At 34.8% G+C, this 21748-nt stretch overlaps 4 protein-coding genes across 7 annotated transcripts in view; 1 reads left to right on the top strand and 3 right to left on the bottom strand.

The window, feature by feature from the left end:
* LOC107482942 (phosphatidate cytidylyltransferase 1) overlaps positions 1-3032 on the bottom strand; it is a 33444-nt gene extending 30412 nt beyond the window's left edge. Inside the window, exon 1 of the mRNA XM_052259963.1 lies at positions 2851-3032. The gene's annotated coding sequence lies outside the window, so the exon portion shown is untranslated. The remainder of the gene's footprint in view (positions 1-2850) is intronic.
* LOC107482945 (mavicyanin) overlaps positions 1-9615 on the top strand; it is a 25943-nt gene extending 16328 nt beyond the window's left edge. The window contains exon 2 of the mRNA XM_052259970.1: positions 9104-9615. Within this exon, the coding sequence (XP_052115930.1) occupies positions 9104-9471 (368 nt within the window). The 3' untranslated portion in view covers positions 9472-9615. The remainder of the gene's footprint in view (positions 1-9103) is intronic.
* The window catches only part of LOC107482946 (zinc finger BED domain-containing protein RICESLEEPER 1), a 23760-nt gene extending 9573 nt beyond the window's left edge, over positions 1-14187 (bottom strand). Inside the window, exons 1-2 of one of the 4 annotated variants that reach the window (XM_052259968.1) lie at positions 13793-14187; positions 13291-13400 (exon numbers count right to left, since the gene is read on the bottom strand). The gene's annotated coding sequence lies outside the window, so the exon portion shown is untranslated. The remainder of the gene's footprint in view (positions 1-13290; positions 13401-13792) is intronic. The other 3 variants (XM_052259966.1, XM_052259969.1, XM_052259967.1) reach the window with 3 other exon arrangements.
* Positions 14188-20239: 6052 nt separating this feature from the next.
* Positions 20240-21748, bottom strand: part of LOC107482834 (glutathione S-transferase T2-like) — a 3319-nt gene continuing 1810 nt past the window's right edge. Inside the window, exons 2-3 of the mRNA XM_016103428.1 lie at positions 21049-21283; positions 20240-20965 (exon numbers count right to left, since the gene is read on the bottom strand). Of these exons, the coding sequence (XP_015958914.1) occupies positions 20240-20965; positions 21049-21283 (961 nt within the window). The remainder of the gene's footprint in view (positions 20966-21048; positions 21284-21748) is intronic.

Raw genomic sequence — 21748 nt, forward strand, 5'->3', positions numbered from 1 at the left:
AAACTTTTAAAGAAGAACGGCTGTTGCCTTGAGTTAGAAAGGATATCACCAAAGCCCTTGGCAAAATGTGATACCTGCTCAGATATCGATGTCTCAAAATAATTTTGAATGAGAAGAGAAACATACTTCTCCCTGTTCGTACTATTCACTACAAGGTTTTTCCAACCAGAGCAAAGTTCAACCACTTTCCTGTGTCCTAATTCATCCACCTCTCTCACAAACGTCAGTCCTAAAGCATCTGAATCAATGAAATCAGCATCCATCTCCAATATCTGCTTGCAGCTACTATACAAGTAAGGATCTGCCGCCTGTATATCTTCTAAAGTAACAGACTTTCCAGCCAATTGCTTGAAAAACAAACGGTCAAAAACAATACCCACTTGCACCTTATGCATTAAAGCTAATACAATACAACGACCAGCAAAACTGAAGTACTTTAGATGCAGAGGATCTACCTTAGATGCTGCAAACAAGAAGACATAGTAAACTTGGCTATGCATGAGTGCTTTATTAATATTCACAGATGATTAATGCAAATCCACCAATCATCCAAATGGATGAGTATGCACGAATTAACATGGACTTGTATTTGCTTTTGTCATCAACAAGCAACTGGCCTCCATTTGCTTTGGTAACTTCCGGAACAGCCTGAGATAAAAGACAATGAAAACCAAATCACCTCAAATAGCAGAGAAAAATTTGCCCAGATAGATACCACTGGGATTGAAAAGAAGTCAGATATTGCTTCCAATCATTTGGTTTTTTTCAATTAGTATCTTGACAATTTTTCACTCTCCAATATTTTATGCAAAATATGGTTTACAGTGAGAAATCAAGGTTTAAACAAATAACCTCGGTTAAGCGTTTTCGGTGCCTAATCTTGGCACCAGTAGATGACGGGGCACTGGTACAGTGGTACTAGTATCCTTCTGCATAGCTCTTCAATAAGATTTCACCTGATTGGAAGACAATGTGAAAATCACATGTGTAGCCAGAAGATGACACCTGCAAAGTAAATAACATAAAATATACTTCTCTATACATATGAAGCAGACAACTCAATTCGCTTATCACACTATGTCCTATCAACTAACAAAATATCAGGGGGTAAAAGAAAATTCAAGTGAACTGAATCAGTGATTCCCGTTGAACGAAATTAAATTCTGCAAAAGAGCCTTAAATATTTTGGTATTTGATCTCATTTGCTGTTTACGTATTACATCAACTCTCTTGTTGTCACTATCATTATCATGTACTGCTTCTCCATTAGTACACCTACATAATCTGCCAAGGAACTTGATTATTTCCCATTAATTTAGCCACTTTATTTGGTGTGAAATATTGAATTTCACCTAAAATAGAATTTAATACAAAATGCCTGATATGCCTTTTTTTATATAGAGAGAGAGATACAAAAGGTGTCATCAACCACAGAAAACTCAATTTAACACTTTTATTTCATTCACAAAAGCTCAGAGATGCTACACAAAAAGTTAATCATGTATTAGAATGGTTAAATAGGGCATCACTAGAGGCCCTAATAGTCATATAGGAGGGGAGAGGTTAGCCATTGGGAGATGCTGGGTGTCAGGGATGACCCTCGGCCAAGGAATGTCTGCCAATATGGAGAAACCTATACTGGGAACTACCCATACTGATGAGCCATGGAAGGCTTTAGCCTTTAGAGATTTCACACTGCCTTTGCAGTCAGCCTACCCTAAAAGGACTCTATTTGAATTCTTGTGGATATCAAAAGTAAATCCCTCTTGCACTACGCTCTAAACAAGCTCTCTTCAGCCACAACCCCAAAACCACCCTATCGCCAACTTATACCTTTTAGGAATGATGCTCCTTGATAATCCATTTTGCAGAACATTTGCCCTCCATAGTTTTATACTTTTATCACAAGCAATCCAAAAAGGCAACTCAATCTGATCAAAGCTCCATGAGAAATCAGTTTAATGGAGTCAAAGGCTTCTCTCGTGTGAGAAACCTAGGAGACTTAATCCTACTTCAATAGACATCATCTGTTAAATTGATTAATGTGCATGGTTGATGACTGAATCTGAATTCAAAAATGGAGGCTCAATTGAAGATACTAGTATTGTAGTACAAGTACATGAATACAGCTATCACCCAGATACTGTTCGTCAATGTATGATATCCATCGCATATTCACATTTGCATAACATAAATTCAGAAATTGAAACCAAATCCCTGACCCACCTATGTTGACTTCATGTGCATCTATATAACTTCCTAATTTGGTGGAATGCTACACTTTCAGGAACTACTGAGTACTGATCCCTAATCAGAAACTCCTCTATCCATTCAAATGATAAGACCTATTCACCACAAAACCACTCCTGCATTACCAATACTCCATCCCCACACGCTTGAACTTCCATAAAGTCGCTGACTTTGAAATTTCCGTATCCCATTCATCCCTCAACTGCTCCATGATGCAAAAGATTTTCCAGTTATATCACACATCTATACCACATACAAAAATACAAATAAATAATGCACAACTAAAATTTCTTATTTTTTCCTTATTTATACAATAAAATCATTTACAATAAACTCAAAGCTTTGTGAGTGACGAATCTCGAAGACTAAAGGTGCTTGGTGAAGCATGAAAGAAAAAACCAGATTCAAAATCAGAAACAGTTCATTACAGTTAAACCTATACCAGACTTGAAAATAATAAGAGAAGCACACACTTGAAAAATCAACAATCCAAAAAGGAAAAACAAAGTGTAAATAAAGAAAAAGATAAGAATAGATTAATAGAAGATAAGTAATAGCGAGATAGTGAGTGTTAAAGTGAGATGTTAAAAAGCATGGAACCTGGTTGGGTTGAAGAATACGCTATGAGAGAGACGAAGAAGAAGAAGAGAATGTGAAGAGTGAAGAATAATAGAGGAGGGAGGGAGGGGTAACAAGAGAAGAGAAGAAAAGAGAATCAGAGAATATAGACGAAAGCACGCAAAAACGGTGAAGCTTTTTTGTTAACGAGAAAGTGTAGACCAGAATTTCTTTGTTGTCAAACTCATCAACACCACCAACATCAAATTATTTGAGACTCCTTTTAATAAAATTAAATCATTCTTATGCAATTTATTATGCTGCATTTGGTTCCAAGAATAGAATAACATAAAATATTAGAATAAGACATAAATAATATAATAACAATACTAGAGAACCAACTCTATATAAGCCAAGAATCAGCCAATTAGTAACCGGATATTGCTACTAATAGGCATATAGATGTTTTTTTTTCTTGTAAATTGGATGATTTTGGATATAATTTCTATGCATAATTAATTATATGAAATCAACTAATGAATGATCAAAGCATCTGTTCCGTGATTCTCTCCTAACACTAACGTGGTCAACAATAATTTAACAAACAAATTAAATTATAAATTAATAAAACTAATTATAATTAATTATGTTGTTCCATTCTTGGCTGATTATTAGTTGGTTCCATATACTTTTCCATAATATAAACATAAAAATTAATAATTTTNNTTATAATATATATTTATATTATTATTTAAAATGTGTTTTTTTATTGTATTAAGAAAAAATATTTGACTCTTTGAAGGTATATAAAAAGGTTTAGAGAAAGGGGGAGTTGAATTTATGACTTTCATTTAACTTAATGAATTAACCTTTTGAAATGAATTTGCGGTCTAAATCTGTTTGAAGTTTGAACTAAGCAGCGAAAAATTTATGAGACAATTTCATTTTGTCTCATGAATATAAAAAAACAGGACAAAGTAGAGAAGAAAAAAGTTAACACCTCCATGTATCCTGATTCGGTTGCTTGTGCTATGCAACATATGTCCAGTCTCCTCCACAACAATAGAAGAATTTCCACTATAGTTAAAAGTATTACATACACCAATTTCACAGGATTGATACAATTCTTTCACTCTCAAGTTCTAACCTAACTTGACATTGGCTATGCTAATACCTAACTCTTCACTCTTAGTGCTCACCCAACTAAGAAAGGGGTACCTCACTGGTACTAGATACAAGACACAAACATACCTAAAAAAATCTGAAAATAACTCTAGACTTTTCTCTTAAGTGTATCACTCAGCCTCTTTTCACTCTTGGCTTTTACTTGAATTCTCTCATTATGCCTTTTCACTTTAGAAATTACAGAAAGATAAATATAAAAAAGAGAATTACAATCTGTAAAACATGAAGGAGATTGATTTCTTCAATAGCCTCTTTGCTATGTGAAAAACCATATTAGCAAGCCTCTGATTCAGTTCTTCATACTGGCGGAATGCACCTTTGACTAGGAAACACTGTCCAATTAGATAAACTTCTTCAAAGACCTTTTCTCAAAATATACACCTCAAGAACACTGATTTTCTCTCCTTGGTTCTGAATGAAGAAAAATCTTCTTTTATCTCCTTGACTTATAAGTCATACCATGAAGTTATGGGAAAGGGTGATAGAACGGAGGTTGAGAAAAAAGACACAAGTAACAGAGAACCAATTTGGATTTATGCCAGGTAGATCTACCACTGAAGCGATATACCTATTAAGAAGGATGATGAAGATGTATCGTAGTAATAAAAGGGATCTACATATGGTGTTTATTGATTTGGAAAAAGCGTATGATAGGGTATCAAGGGAGTTCTTATGGAAGGTTTTAGAAAATAGGAGAGTAAGGATTGCATATATTCGTGCATTAAAGACATGTACGATGGGCCACAACTAGTGTGAAAACTCAAGGTGGTGTGACAGAGGAATTTCCTATTGGTATAGGATTACACCAGGGATCATCTTTAAATCCATACCTTTTCATATTAGTCTTGGAAGTACTCACAGAGCACATCCAAGAGCCTGTGCCATGATGCATGCTTTTTGTCGATGATATCGTCCTTATGAGAGAGTCAAGGGAAGACCTAAATAAGAAGTTAGAGTTATGAAGAGAAGCTCCAAAAGTGTATGGTCTGCGCATAAGCCGTAGCAAGACGGAATATATGGAATGTAAGTTCAGTCTGAGAAGGAAAAACCCTAATATAGAGGTGAAGATTGGAGAAAACATCCTACAAAAAGTTAAAAATTTTAAGTATCTTAGGTGCATCATACAAGATAATTGAGAGATTGAACATGATGTAAATCATAGGATCCAAGCAGGTTGATCAAAATGGCGGAGTGCATCTGATTTTATATGCGACAAAAAAGTGCCTTTAAAACTTAAAGGTAAATTCTATCGCACCACTATAAGACCGGCTATGCTTTATGGTCCGGAATGTTGGGCGGCTAAAGGGGAGCACGAACATAAGTTGAGTGTGGCAGAGATGAAGATGTTGAGATGGATAAGTGGTCATACGCAATTGGATAAAATAAGGAACGAAGATATAAGGGAGAGAGTTGGAGTAGCACCCATTGTGGAAAAGATGCTTGAATCGCGTCTATAGAACTAATGAGAATGATAAATAAATGTATTGATGCATCCACAGTTGATTTTGTGTCTCTGGAGCTTGTACTTGTTCTCCAAATTATCGATCTTGTTCTTGTACTACTGTTATATAGGATATTCCGTTAATTATTTAACTTTGACCTCATGGTAGGACTAGATTGAAGCAAAATGAAACTTTTTTGGATTCAAATAGGACACTTTAAACCTTAAGGACCAAAACAGGATTACGCCTAAACATAAGGGACCAATTTAATACTTTACCCTAAGAAGAAGAAGAAGAGTTTTAAATTATACAAAATTTGTTAAAAAATAACATCGAAATATCTTAATAATAACACCAAAATTTCTTAATTTTGCCATCGAATTTAACTACAAAACATAACTTCTTTAATGACTGTATTCTTTTTTTTTTTTTGCTTCTTATGATGATGATGATGAGTAGTAGTAGTAGTTTTGAATTATTATTCTTACATTTTTTAGGAGTATTATTTCTCATATTAAACTTGAAAAAATATGCATTACAATTTTATTTAATTGAATAAATATAAAAAATAAATTGCATACTAAAAGATCACAAGATAGCATCAAAATTACTTAAATGAACATGTTTATACTATATTACAATCTTATTTAGTTGAATGAATGCAGTTTCACACTTAATAGATTGAATTTTTGGCAAAAATAAATTAAAAAACGCAAAATTTTTTTTAATTTTGATACTGAAATATTACTACAAAAACTAAAAAAATTTCTTAATTTTGATACCAAAATTTTACTACAAACACATAAATGTCTTCTTAATGTCTTCTTATGCTTAAATGAGAGCATTTTTTTTCTCTACTTACTAACTAAAGATAATGAGAAAGAATATTTAAATTTGATGTTCTAGTCTTCATGATGATCAAGATAACGAAGAATAGGAGGAGGAGTTGTTTTTTTTTTAGAAGTATTACTTCTCATATTAGACTTGAATAAATATGTATTACAATCTTATTTAATTGAATTAATGTAAAAAGTAAATTATGTACTAAAAGATCACAAGATAACATCAAAATTACTTGAATGAATATGTTTGTACTATATTAGAATCTTATTTAATTAAATGAATATAGGTTCACACTTATTGGATTGAATTCTTATCATAAACAAAAAAAAAAATACCAAAATTTTTTAATTTTGACATTGAAATGTTGCTACAAAAATATAGAAATATCTTCTTTGTTGCTGTATTTTTCGTTTCTTATTCTTCTTTTTTTTCTGTTGCTCTTATTTCTTTTAAGAATATTATTTCTCAATTAGACTTGAATGCACATTTATTGAATTGAAATCTTACGTGTGCAAAAATTTGAAAGAAAATGAAGAAGAAAAAGAAACATTGTAATTTATGTATAAGAAGGAAATGAAATTGATAATGACGATGGAGGAGAAAGAAAAGGAAGAAGGAAAATAAATTCAAATGAGAAAGAAAGAAGGAGGAGGAAGAGGAGAAGGGGGTGGTGGTGACGACGAAGACAAAAACGAAAGAGAAATATGAGAAAAAAAAAAGAGGAAAATAAAAAGAGACAATAGCAACAACGACGATGATGATGACGACAGGAGAAGGAGAAGGAAAAGGAAGGAGAAAAATAAATTAAAATGAGAAAAGAAAGAGAAGGAGATGATGATGGTGACGATGACGATGATAAGTTGATAACAAAAAGAAAAAAATAAGGAAGAATGAGAGAATAGGAAAAAGCAATAGTAGTAGCGATGTACAAAAAGAAGAAACGCGTCAATAAAAAATATATTATAATAACTTGATTGGATTTGGTTAGATAAATGACTTAAACGTAGAATTACTTAAACATATTAAAAAAATAATTAAATCTGATATCAATATAATAATAAAATTTATTTATAATATTATAATAAAAAATTATGAAATATTAAATATATACTTTTATAGAATTTAATTTTAATGTACTGATAGTGTAAAGTATTTTACATAGTCGTACAATTGTATTTTTTTTTTGGATGACCATTAAATTATATTTACTAATGTAATATTATATAATTAAATGTATATATAAAATTATTTATAGTGATAGTATATTAAAATTAAATTTATTTTGATATACAATTAATTAGTTGATGATTAAGTTTTAGTACACATGTAACATAATTGACAAATAAAATTCTGAAAACAGTTAAAAAATCCTGATGTAATTAATGAAGAGAGAATAAATATATATAACTTTTGACACTTTTAAAGATGAAAGTGACAAAGAGTAGAATTGATATTGCTTAGCTTAAAATAATAGAAAAATGATTATATACGTTGTGTGCAATGAGGAAAAAAATTTATACAGTAAAAAAGTACACTTAATAATGTATTAAAAAATAATAAAAATATAATTTTTCACAATAACAACGATGATGATAGTAAATAAATAAATAAATAAATAAAAGAGAAATGGAAGATAGGCATATATAATAGCAAAGAGAGCGTGGGAGGGAATATACTCAATATGGACGATTATTGAGTGTGAGCGTGTGATCATGTGAAGTGAAGGTACCATCCATCAACATTTTCCTCGCTACATTTCGTAACTACCATTCTTCTATCTTCAGCTACGCGCAAATTAAACTCATCACATCTATATAAATATATATATACTCTTCACTTTCTCCCCTTCGCTCGACGGAAAATGAGTAGGGGAATGTCTGGTGCTCTTCTTCTTCTCGCTTTTGTTGTGGTTGCAACCAGCAAATGGCGCGTGGTGGCGGAGCTGCACCATGTCGTTGGTGGTGATCGTGGTTGGGATCCCGATTCTGACCTCCTTTCATGGTCTAATCACAGGGTCTTTAGGGTCGGAGACCAAATCTGTAAGCTTCTATCTATTTCTTCTTCTTCCATTTCTTTACATTATTTTTCTTGCTTTCTTATTTAACACTATTAAATACCATGAATACTCATCTGTAGTTATTTTATATGAAGTTGATAGATAAGAGATATTAAATAATAATTTAATTAAATAAATTAAATTATCTAACTATCTTCGAATAACACTTTCACGTAAATATAACTGTATGAATATAAATTTTTATCATTAAATATTTGTTGAGTTTATATACCATGGATAACTCCACCTCACACTCTCTCTAATAATAAAATATTTATAATCTGTATAATTTCTCATATATATGTTAGTCCCTTATTTGTTAAAAAAAAGCATATTAAAAGTTAAAACATGACATAAAAGTTTTCCATTGTTAGATTTGTTTGGATGTTCATAGACACCTCTTTTAATGTCTAAGTATCTAAACAACTCTTCTAAGGAAAGAAAATAACTGAGAAAAAATGTGATACTTTAACTTGCTAGTTTAAAAATCTCTTTTGTATTATTACCTGTGGGTATTGCCCTTGATTTTGTTCTTTTTCATTATGGTTTTGATGATTCTCAATCTGTTCGAAGCTTCCTATTCGTTTGTCATATGGCTTGGGACCTGGAGACACTGGGACCTCTACTTTGTGTCTTTTAACTTATATGAGAAAGAATGAGAAAAAATTAAAAATGATCTTATACTTATAAAAATGACTAGTCTTAATTGAATACATTAATATGGTTAAATTTTTTTGTGGGGGTACGTGGCACGTGCCAAAATGGGCAGGGTTCACATACTCAGTGGCGCAGGGACTAATAGCTGAGGTGGAAAGCAGAGAAGAATATGAAGCATGTGATGTGAGGAACCCTATCAGGATGTACAACGAGGGACTCCATACCGTACCACTTGAGAGGGAAGGGATCAGGTACTTCGCCAGCACAGACCCTCAAAACTGCAAGACTGGTCTTAAGCTACACCTTCACGTTCTTCCCAACGATCATGATAATCATGATAATGCACCCCCAGTCACCAAAACAGTTGAGGCTGTTGCACCCTCTACCCCTTCTTCTGCTTATTCTCTCTCTTATCATTATTGTCATGGAACGATTCTTGCGCTTGTGCTTATGTTCTTTGTCACCATGCTCCTTGCTTAGCTTCTTCATGCATGGTACAAGCAAGCACATATATTTACATGTATGAGAGGAGAACAATAATACAGAATATTTTCAGATCTTTCCTCTTATGTATCTATTTTTTTTAAAAAAAAGGAACATATTATTTTTGTATGAATGATTAAATTGGTTACCTGTGCTTACAGAATTTCTGTGTGTTCTCTAATTTGTGAATTTTACAAAGTCCGCTGATTCTGTTTGTTCTACTTTTGTTGGTTGCATTTTGTTTCAAATAGTAAATATTATGTAAAAAAAAATACAAATGCTTTTCTCAATTATAATGAATTTAACTTTGATACATTTGCAACATAAAAATTTTTAAACTGTTGACCAATTAAAAGTTGGTGTGACGAGAAAGGGAATTATATATCCGTTGTTATTTTGGCGCTAATACTCCTAAACCTAAAGAATGCAGAGTTCGGATTCGAAAACCCAATGGAATTTTATAGCAGAATAAGGCAGTCCAGTGAGTAAATAATTTCTGATTTTTCTTTGTCCCTATTTTGCTAGCAAATTCACCTGCTTCTTCAACTTCATATGAAGAGAAGAATGGAAACCTGGTAAATGGGTATGGAGGCAATTCTAATAAAAAAAAATTGTTTTCTGATTTATTATTTTTTTAAAACTTCGTAGCAGTGCCTGGAGAGAACCCTTGTGCAGCGTGTGAGAGTGAATGGTGCGTGTGCTTGTGTTATGACCAAAAATAGATTAGAAAAAACTTAATTGATAGAAAACCAGTCATAATGATGTCCAAAAAGTGAAGAATTTACAAGGCATATTAAGTATCAACTGTTCTTTTGTTTTCTATATCAAGCTGCATCATCAGTCGCAGCCAATTATTGGGCTAATAGATTTACAGCCATCTCGCAGGACAACAGAACTGGATCCATTTTTTCCGTCTGAATGCTACATCATCAACCACATTCAATAGGTGGGGCAGTTGATTTTCACTTATCTCTCAGGATAACATAACTGGGTCTATTTGAAGTTGGATTTCTCTGTATTTTAGATATTCTTTTCAGGATCTCTGCAAATGCATACTTATCCTGCACATTGAAGAGGCAGAAACCTTCAAAAACTGAACCGGGGAGAATACCAACAGTCCAATATAACTTCACAGATGTATTATAGGAATAATCAAGCAAATATATCAGTTTAAAACGAGGGTAAAGGCATATTAGCAGAAGCAGAGCTTACCTCTTTACATCTTAGTCTTGCCTTAAATTTAGCTACAAGATGCTGTGTGGTCACTCGAGTCTTTTGCTTTAACACAGCTCTGATTTCTTCTTCACTCACAGGTCCAGAAGCTGCAGTGGAAGTCCCAACTTTTGACGATGATGATGATGGCAGTAGTGGGGCCGAACCTTTTGCAGATGCATTACTTTTAGAAGCAGTCCCGTGTACATCTTTACCGGATGACTTTTGTTCCTGAGTCAATAAGATAACAAAGAAAGTTCGATAGTAGTAATCCTAAGTGCCTCTTGTAATCCAAGAACCGGAAAAAAAATATTTGACAATACATTTCAAAAATCCGTTAAAAAATATTTGACAAAAATTAAGTATTTTTTTTTATGTAATTTCCAATCCAAATCAACAAAGTGTGCTGTCAAACTCATATAAGTAAAATTTTGAATTGAAGTCCAAGTAATTTGGCGAGAGAAAATCTTGCAACTTCATCTTCTCGATAGCATTTTCTACATCAAAATGATCCCAGACAGCTGACCGATTCTTACAAACACCTGACGGTGGAGATGATTGAGTGCTAGCGGACATCCCTGCTGCTTCAATATTACTGTTTTCAGTCATCTTGCTCTGCATATAAAGCAAGGTGTACATAACTCAAAATTTGGTGCCAAACATGCTAAAATTAACACAAACTAATCCAAAGAAACAGCAGCCAATAAAACTTCAGCATGATTCATAAACTAATCCATGTTCATATATCTCGCAAAGAAAACACGGCCCAAAGATTATGAAATTAAAACTTCATATAAAGAATGATTTCAGCACGATTCATAAACTATACACTGCCCAAAGAGAGACAAACAACTGATTGTACCAACTTAGTGTCTTGCATTTTATGAAAATAACATTATATTTGCAAAGAGATATATGTACATGGATTATGAGGCTATTTCACATAAACTTAAACAGTCTAAGCAAAAAATACTAAAAAATTTTGCTAGCCATTCAAGTCAAGAGCCAATCTAGTTAGTAAGCTAGTTTTGCTCCATTCTACTATCATCACACAAATCATAAAGCCACTTGTACGTGGACCCCACCTCTCTAATACCCTGCATTCTTGAATCCGTTTGCTAAGTGAAAACATAAAACAAATAAAAAAAAAAGTGTTACAAATAACCAGGGCTAACGAAAAGCATAATAGTTAATAACCTCTGCAAAATTAATTCTGTTTTACAAACTGGCTACTAGGTTCGAAGAAAAATTTGGCATACTTACTAATTGATATTTACAATATTTTCCCAAAATATCCACAACTAATAAAAGAAAGTGACTATTTTCTTGGATCGATGCAAAGCTTCTCTAGAAACATAAATTCCTGAGCGTAAAAAATTCAAGCCAAAAGGGATCAAACTCTGAAGGAAATAGCTAAAATCCCAACTAGCTATTAACTCTGATATTAGAGAAATACTTATAAATGAAATTCGTAAAATCGAAGAATCATAGTCCTAAAGTACAAGAAATAAGGTCAACAGAATTAACTGCCTCCACATTCTTTTCCACCCATCTTAACCAAGACACCCAACAGCCGTTGGATCTCTCCGAAAACATCATCGGACGGCACAAATTAGCAACCACATAAAAGTAAAACATCCCAGCCCAGTTTCTCATCAAAACAGCCCAGTTCCAGCAACAATTTCAGCAATTTTGCAATAACTTAGTAAATTTTCACACAAGCAAACAATGTTCAAACTATGAAGGGTAGGACTGGTGGAAGCAATTCATTCCCTTTTGATAGAAAAAAATCACATTACAGTATTCTAAAATCTAAAAGCATACAGAAAAAACAATGTCACTATCCATATTTAATCAGAGAAGAATGTAGCACATCAAGAAGGAAGCTTTCTAAATCACAAATCAATAGTTAGAGTAGTTTTGTTATAGCCAGTTATGCTTTAGAATTTAAGTCACCATTTGAAGTGCTATTTGGTAAATTTTCAAGTAAACTGCAGACTTTTATATTCACAACTCCTACTTCAACTGAAAACACCACACCAGATATGAATCTGTCCCCCACTACTATTTATGTTACATAATTGCTAATTTCAAGCAATAAGACTGTTATAGATGTAAGACATGAGATTTAGTTAAGTTCCCAAGCAATAAGACTATTATAGGTTCTAAGTGGATTTTGCTATCAAAAGGGACCGTTTAGGGATAACATTATACATTATACATTTGCTATCAAAAGGGACTGTTTAGGGGGATCACCATAGGAATAACATTATACATTTGCAGTATATATGCCATGTATGATTGCCTATGACATTTTATGATCTCAATGTAAAGACTCACAAATCATGGCTAATTTATAAAGCCAAAGAGATATTATGTTGGAAGACCAATACCACTCATGTTCATGGAAATGCAAGCCAAAAATACAGAATTCAATATAAAATATCATTAGCTTCCCATCTATAAAGTATATAGCAAGATTCTTGGTATTGATACCAGGCCATAATGGTGCTACTTAGAGGCAATAATATACATTAAGAACCACTATTAAATCTTGAAACTAACAACAAAGAGTAGAAGCAAGCAATCACATCACAATATTACCAATTAATAGCTGCTTCATTACTCAAATAATGATGAACAGAACAGAAGGATAACCAGAGATATCTACCTCAGCAGCACCCGAAGAGGATCCCAACCCTGCTGAGCAATCCCTGTGAGCATTAAAAAATTTGCATCAGTAAATAACTAAATATTTAGCATATCAATTTTAAACTTCAGGAAAAGTTAGATTCAGAAGCATCATTGTGGCATGTTCTTGTCTGCCTGTTCCAAGATTCATAGCCACCTATGATTTTTTTAAAAAAAAAACAAACATGGTGATCTCAAATTCACTCAAGGGTGAACTGACTGTCCAACCCTCTTGAAAATGAATGAAAGTAGAATCCGAAAATTTAGACAGGTAAAGAAAGTATTTCACACACAATAAGAATATTTTAGAAAACCAACACAACTCAGTGAACTCACTTTGTTGGAACTGCAACTTTATAGTTGTGAACGGGAAAGGCATTTATAGTAAGAAGAAGGAGAAATGGGTGGTACTAACCGTATGAGGCTGTGACCCAGAGGCAAGAAGCACGAGCAGAGGCGAATGGAAAGCAAAAGAACCGGAAGCCCACACCTGTGACGGCGATCGGCAACGGTGAAGACGACGGCGAAGAAGACCAAAGGCAGAAGAAGAGAAACAGAAGTGAGGCCCGTTCAACGTTGAATGAGACAATAGGGTACCGGTGCCAGTTGCTTGCTCCGGTGCCGGGTGCGGCGGAGACTGCCCAGGCGAAGGAGAAGAGGAACCAGAAATTCAGAATTAGGGTTTTTTTGAGATTTGAATCAATTTGGATCTGAATCCGAATTTAAAACTATTTAAATGGATTTTCCAATCAAATTATAAAATAAATATAATTTGGTTTGGATTTTTTTATTTAAAATTAATTTTTTTTTAATGGTTTGCTTTAAATTTGGTTTAAAATTCAAAATTTGGAATTTTTTATCCACTCTTAGACACAGGTTTCTCTTTTAATCTCAGTCTTCTTTTCAAATACAGTCATGCTGACACTTTTATAGTCACATTAGAATACACCGATCTATATAATAATTTCGTGTGTCATTGGGTGAAAGAAAGGACTTTTCTAAATCAAAGACGCTGAACTTCCACAAATTAAGTGCAGCAAGAGGATATTAAACAAAAGAATCAATTTGGTTGAACATGCATAATGGATTTGAATATTTAACTAAGCACAACTATTTTGATCACAGTTTTTAAAGCAGAAATAGATCTACCTTTAAGAGCATGTTTAGTTAAGCAATTCAACTAGGTATTTTTTAAAACTTTAAAAATGTATAATATTTAATCTTTTATTATAATAATTTAAAAAAATTAAAATAAATACATCTAAAAATTACGAATAAATTTAGTGATTTTTTAAAAATTAAATATGCATTTAAAATACAAACTAAATAAAATTTAAATTTAAAATTTTAATTTCAGATTTAATATATTTAATTATTAATATATTATAATTTAATTACATATCTAAAAATCAAATTATTTAAATTTAAAATTTTGATTTTAAAATTATAAAATAAACCTTAACCATTTAATTATTAACCAAATCCGTACAAAACACTCAAAAAACAGAAAAGTCACGTTCATCCAAAACCAGAGGCGCACATGGAAAACTCAGAGGCCCACATCGAGAAGTCATCATCCGCCGTCGTTCATCCGCGCTACCTTTCTCTTCCACGCTCATCTTCGACGCTGCTTTTTCGTTCTCGGTGCTTATTCACAACGCCACATTCCCCTCCGTTAACACTCATCTTCGTCGCCGCCTTCCTCCTCCTCGTCGCCGTCTTCCTCCTCCTCGTCGCTGTTCGTCCGCATCAACGTCGCCGTTCGTCCACGCCGAAAACTTACTTAAGGTTTGGATGGGTCTCTGACACCATTATTTTTTTTATTATTCTGTATAAATTTTTTATTTTTTAAAATAAAAAATCGAATAAAATGGTTTGAAGAGATTTTCATATATATTGCAATGTTAAATTATTTTTGCATGTGCAATTTCTGGATTTTGGAAGTGTTTTAAGAATATTTTCTATATAACTTCTTAATTTTAGATGTGTTACAATTATTTTTTAATGTTTAAATTTAAATTTTAGATTTATGATTTTGGATGTGTTTTAAAAATATTTTCTGTATAACTTAATAATTTTAGATGTGTTACAATTGAAAAAGAAACTATTAGTTTGTATATATAATTATATTCGACCATTCATCACTAGAAAATCATAAAACAGATCCTGCATTTTATCAATGGTACAATAAGTAAGGGATTAATTTTATTCAAAATGTACTGACTTTTAATTCTTTTTCTTCTGCAGATATAAATTGAAATATTGTAGCAGAATAGAAGAAAAAAAGAAAACCGTATTACACAGAGAGAAAAAACGTAAAAGAAAAAAATAATAACTAACTATGAAGTGGATAAGAAGTTAGAAAAATTTTTGTTTTTAAAATTTAAATTAATCTTAATTATAAATATATATTCTAAAAAATATTAATTAAAAAATAATTAGATAATATTAAAAGCTGACCAAATACTGAATTTTGTTGTACAAATAACATTTTCTTTAGTTAAGTGATCATAAGGGGCTTTTTTACGTAAATACGCATGGAAATAACTTTAATTCCTAAAATGCGCATGACTGAAAATGTTTCTGAAAATGCTCACTGCCAACTCGCTAGGATCACCCACGAAATGGAAATGTGCTACATTTCAAGGAGGGTGTCCACGAAATGGGTTCTGGGCACTAACATCAACCATTTCATTTGTGGCAGGAACGAAATGGAGCATGTCACACATGGTGTCCACGAAATGCACCACTACACCCATGGCAAACACGAAATGGGCAAGTTCACGGATGGCACACACGAAATGGGCCAACTCGCATATGTCATCCACGAGTTGGGAATTTCATGGGAGGCACACACGAAATGGCCTCTTCAAGTGTGGCAGACACGAAATGGGGGGGCAGTCAAAGCAGCAACTCTCAGTGTTGCAGTTTCCGTACGAGCATGCATTGGGTGAAAGTGAGGCAATTTTATTATTGTGTTGTGAGGGTGAAGGATATAAAAGGAGGTGAAGGGAAGGGAGGGGACCAAGGTAAAAAAGAGGAGTGAAGTAGTTGGTTGCAGGAGAGATTTTTATTTGTTGCTTCGGTGAAAAAAAAGAGAGGTGGAGTAGTAATTTTATTATTAAAAAAATGAGTGGAAGTGGAATTAATGTGGAAGAAAACCTTAATAGGTTGGATGAATTTCACATTTCTGCTCATTTACATATTAAGGTGAGTTTATTTTTTTAATTAAAATTAATAAAGAAAATTTTGTTAATAATTTAAGAAATTGTTGTAAACTATATAATTGTGTTTTGATCTATTTCAATTTCAGCCGGCACGTGTGTTGACTCCGCATGGCACACTGGTTGATGTTTTCTCTGTAGACGAAGCAGATCCGAGCATGGAGATTAGGAGGCAGATGCTGGAGCCGTATCTAAGAAGAGCCGGCTTCTATTATGCGTCTCTGATAAAGCGTTTTGAGTACGACAACCCAATGATTAGCGCTCTTGTGGAGAGATGGCGTCCTGAGACCCATACATTCCACCTTCCATGGGGTGAGTGTACTATCACTTTGGAGGATGTTGCCATGCAGGTGGGGTTACCAATCGATGGTGAACCGGTGAGCGGCACTCTAAGGTCATAGAGTAAGTTCCACCAGAGGGATATTTGGCAATGGTGTGAGAAACTCATTGGAGAAGTTCCTGACGGACATGTTGGGACCACGAAGTATAACATAAAACTGAAGTGGCTCAGGAGTAGACTTCAACGGATTCCTCTTGACTCTCCCCAGGAGGCCCTCGTACGGTATGCACGTTGTTACATTATGTACTTATTGGGTGGCGTTTTACTTCCTGACAAAGCGAACAACACGGTTCACGTACGTTATCTTCCTCTCCTGGCAAACTATGAAGCCATTAGTACATATAGTTGGGGTAGTGCCGTGCTCTGTTGGTTGTATAGAGGCATGTGCCTAGCGACTAGGGAATGTCTGGTTGTCATACACTGTTGATGTCTTGGATATACTTCAGGCTTCCTTTCTGGGCACCGGACGTGACGAGCCCATACACGTTTCTGTTAGCTACAACGTAATATATTTTCTTGCATGTTTTCTGTATTTGTGCTTTGTGTTCTTATTTCCTCTGCATATTTTTTTAAATGTGGTTATAAGATCATTGTGTTCTTTCGCAGGTGGGCGGGCAAGAGAGGAAAGAATGACTACGCTGAGCAATGCTTACAAAGGCACCGGCTTAGGTTGGACAATTTGAAGGTGGATGAGGTAACTATTCCTGTTGCATGACTCTCACATGAATTTGTTTGGTCCCATGAAATTTGAGATTTCTTTGTAAATGACACTCGGATTTGGTAGTTTCTGTGGATGCCATACAGGGATGCACGTATTTTGTCGAGGGTGCCTGCGGAATTTCTTGGTGCTCCACATGGAGATTTCTATACGGCGGTCGTGCCACTTATTCTGTTCCTTCCTGTGCTATTCCCATCAACAAGGTACCCGTGTACTTACCATACAGGTGTGTTCCATCAACCGAAACTAGAGGTTTGTAGTGCTTGAATGCCTCGACACACGATGGGAATGACCAGAATACTTGATGAAACATGACACTTTCACGATCGAGGGTGTTGCCCACGTAGTATGGTCAGGTTTGTAGGTCAACAATTGTCCCTATGACGAAATTGCAAATTCGTAAGAGCATGAAAACTATTACAAAACTAGTATGCAATCCGATAGATAGGCTTACCTGAAACAAAAGTTTGCAACGCGTTGAAGTATCTCTGTAGCTGGTTATAAGAATCATCCCAGTCTCCATAGATTCTCGCTATTGCCTTTTGCTTCGCTAGCCAAACATTTTTGTAAGACACCTTGTATCCGTATGCCGAATCCACGGACCCCTGCAACACTTTTATGCAAATGGTTGTATCTGCTTGAACCATGGGGAATATGTGCTGGCATATGACATTTGAATCCAGTTGAGCATGATCTTGCGAAGTCGCAGACGCCAAACAAGTGTGAGGCCCTTAGTATTTTCGAACTTCCCAAAATCTGGACGCCCTCGTCTTCGCAACCCTCACCATCCAGGAACATTGGTCACCAAAAAGTTTGCATCGACAAACATACCTAGTATGATCTGACTCAACTACTTTGAATTCTGCACTTCGACGGATGTTGTAGTTCTTAACAGCAAGCATTGCTGCATCCTTAGTCAGGAATTTCAGGCCAACCTCTAGCTTCATTTCACCGGTCAAACCATAGTTACTGGGTATGTCCTCTGCATTTGTCGAGTTCATTGGACCAAGACTGAGGTGCAGGTAATGGTCAGGGGTGCTGCTGGAAAGAGCCCCGACCCTTGCAACATTGATCGGTTCAACAACACTTGGGATGACCCTTTCGCCCTGAACCGGTTGGGTTTCCGGAACAACCTCTGCTTCCTCTCCACTATCATTCTCAATCTCGTCTTCCTCAGATGAGTCAGCCAACCCGTCGGCCATTCCTTCCGGATATGCAACATGGACATTGGGGAAGGGGTGTCGGTCAGGTATTTCTGTATTCTGGGCAGGGGCCACGAAGGCATTAAAGGACGGACTACGACCCCTACCTATGTCCAAAAATGGAATGCCTTCACCAGCACCGGAATTTCGCATTTCCTCCATGTTATTCGAACTAGATGAGCTGCCCCCCACATCTTGGAGCTTCACGCAGAGTTCCATCGAATAGATGCTTCTGATACTACGATGATATGAAAACATCATCGACACGTGCTGGTCAGATTTAATATGCATTTTCTGATATGTAAATGTACTTGCTACAGCAACGGGCATCCTGTAAATGAGCGTACTGATCTCCTTTTTTCCAATCAGCCCAGTGTTCATTAGAATCATATTTTTTAGTTGTTGCAGACACGACTGTGGGAAAATCATTATCCAAAGTGGGTCGTCACACATAAAGGTCACTCCCTCAGCTGTATACGAAATTTCACCGTTGGGATATATGACCACATAAATATATTCAGATGCCATTATGACACCCAAATATTAGTGAAAGTAGCTCCTGTGAGAGTGGAATTTCCGGAGAAGAAGGAATGGTAGAAGAAGTGAGAGTGAGAAATGTGGCTTTACTTCTGCTGGCGAAGGGTTTTTATAGCCTAGCCGTTGTCCCAATTCGTGTGCAGTACACACAAATTTGTGACATTTCGTGTGCGGTACAGGGGACATGGATTCTGAACTCAGCCGTACACCCATTTCGCTGATGCCTGCCCACAGTTCCTCCTTCCATTTCGCTTCTGCACTCATGGAAATGGGATAACCATTTCGTGTGTGGTATGACATGGATTGCCCATTTTGTGGGCACCTTAATTGAAATGGAGTTCATTTTCATTTCACGGGCAGAGGCCACAAAATGGCAATGCGCATTTACAGAAAGATTTCTAGCCATGCGCATATCTTGCCGTCTTCTTTTGCCATACAAACCCTCATTAAATATATCATCAAAATTTCTAGCCATATTCAGAAATGTAATTTTTAGTTCTCTTTCGAGGTGAGAAACAAGAATTGAAGTGGAGTTGTAGAGTCATGGATAGTTGATATTTATAAGTGTGTCTGCAATAACTACCTTAACGGCTAGTTTTGCAACGGCTAGTTTTGCAACGGCTAGTTTTGCAACGGTCACTTTCATGAACAACAAGGGCACAATAATATTGACTAATTTAAAAACTTACATCAGAAATAAATAAAACAAACTACATCATAAACCAGTAATACGCAATAAAAATAAGAACATACTACATAACTCTACGAATACAAGGAACCACTAAGTAACGATTATTTGCTCACATGCAATCATTTTTCACTCATTGTAGACGTGTCAGCATTAAGTATATATTTGCATATCCATTTCCCTTTCCCTTTTCTTGGCCATCCTTTCCATTTTCCTTTCTTTTGCTTTTATCTCCATTTCTTTAATATACTTCTGAGTTTGTAATTCTTTTTCTTTCATTGCTGCTTGAGCTTGTAATTCTTGTTCTTTCATTGCTGCTTGAATTTGTAACTCCTTCTCTTTGATTGTCATAATCTTTGCTCTATGTTCCTTCTCCTCTTCTCTTTCTTTTTCCCTATTCATTAGTTTCTTTTCTCTAACATTCTTAATATCTTCTATGAGAGATAATTTTTTGACAACCGATGATTTTTTTTCGCTAAAATCTTTAGACATCTGTGCTTTTTCCTTACCTTTTTGCTTGCTCTTCTTTGATCCTTGTGGGCGAACAGGAGAGTCCACACTGGATTCGTCAGCCAACGGTGTTTCTGGGTTTGATGAGGATGAGTATGCTCCAGTTGCACTAACTTTGGTTCTCTTTGAGCCGCCACTCTGTGTAGGTAGTTGGCTTCTCCATTTTTGCTCCAACCGAAGCATGTTCCAATGCCTCTCAAAAGTGAACTTTTGACCATAATTTGTGGAATAAAGTTTATAAGCCAACTCCTTTATATCATCAACGTTCGAACCACTCCTTATGTTTCGACTAGCTTGATCGTAGCAACCAACAAATTGTGCAACAGCCTTGTTGATCTTACACCATCGTTTCTTATATGCAACTACCCCCTTGTCATGTCGGAGTAAAATTCTACACAGTAGCTATGAATTCGACTCCAAAATGTTTTCCCCTTTTGATTAGTACCAACTACAGGGTCAGTTGAAACATTTAACCATCCACTGATCAGCATCTCATCTTCTTTCCAATGCCAGTGTTGAATACTATCTTGCCTCTGATCTTCAATATCATCATCATTAAGGTCGATAGCATCTAATCCACGAGGGTTGGCAAAATTTGAATATTGCGAATTTGGACTAGATTGTATAGGAGTCTGAGAGGATGGGTTAGAAGAGCCACCAACACCAGATGAGTTATGTCTTGATGCACTGAATTGAGTTGGAAACGGTAAGAAAGTTGGAGTAGCATTTCCGATAGAGGGGTTAAATATGGACGAAAATGGAAAATGGGGTGTTTGTGAATTTTGATTTTGTGGTTGGAATATAGGAAACTGATTATTATAAGGAGCTTGAAAATTAAAATTAGAAAGATTTTGTGGATTTGGATTTTGAAATGAATTTGGTAGTGTGAAGTTTTTATTTGGAACTTGAGAGTTTGAGGTTTGAGATTGTTGGGTATTTGGAATTTGAGGAAAGTTTTGTAAGTAATTGAAGAAAGAGTTGAGTTGGTTTGGATCCATTTTTTCGAACAAAAGATAATATTAGCAGAACTTTGATTTCGTAAACTTGGAAGAAGACAAAGAAGAGTAGTAGATAGTGTGAGAATAGAAGTGTATCTAAGTGGTATATATAGAGTAATAAAATATTAATTTATTAATAATAACGGTAACATAA

The sequence above is a fragment of the Arachis duranensis genome, chromosome 4 (genome assembly GCF_000817695.3).
Source record: "Arachis duranensis cultivar V14167 chromosome 4, aradu.V14167.gnm2.J7QH, whole genome shotgun sequence".
Taxonomy (NCBI): Eukaryota; Viridiplantae; Streptophyta; class Magnoliopsida; order Fabales; family Fabaceae; genus Arachis; species Arachis duranensis.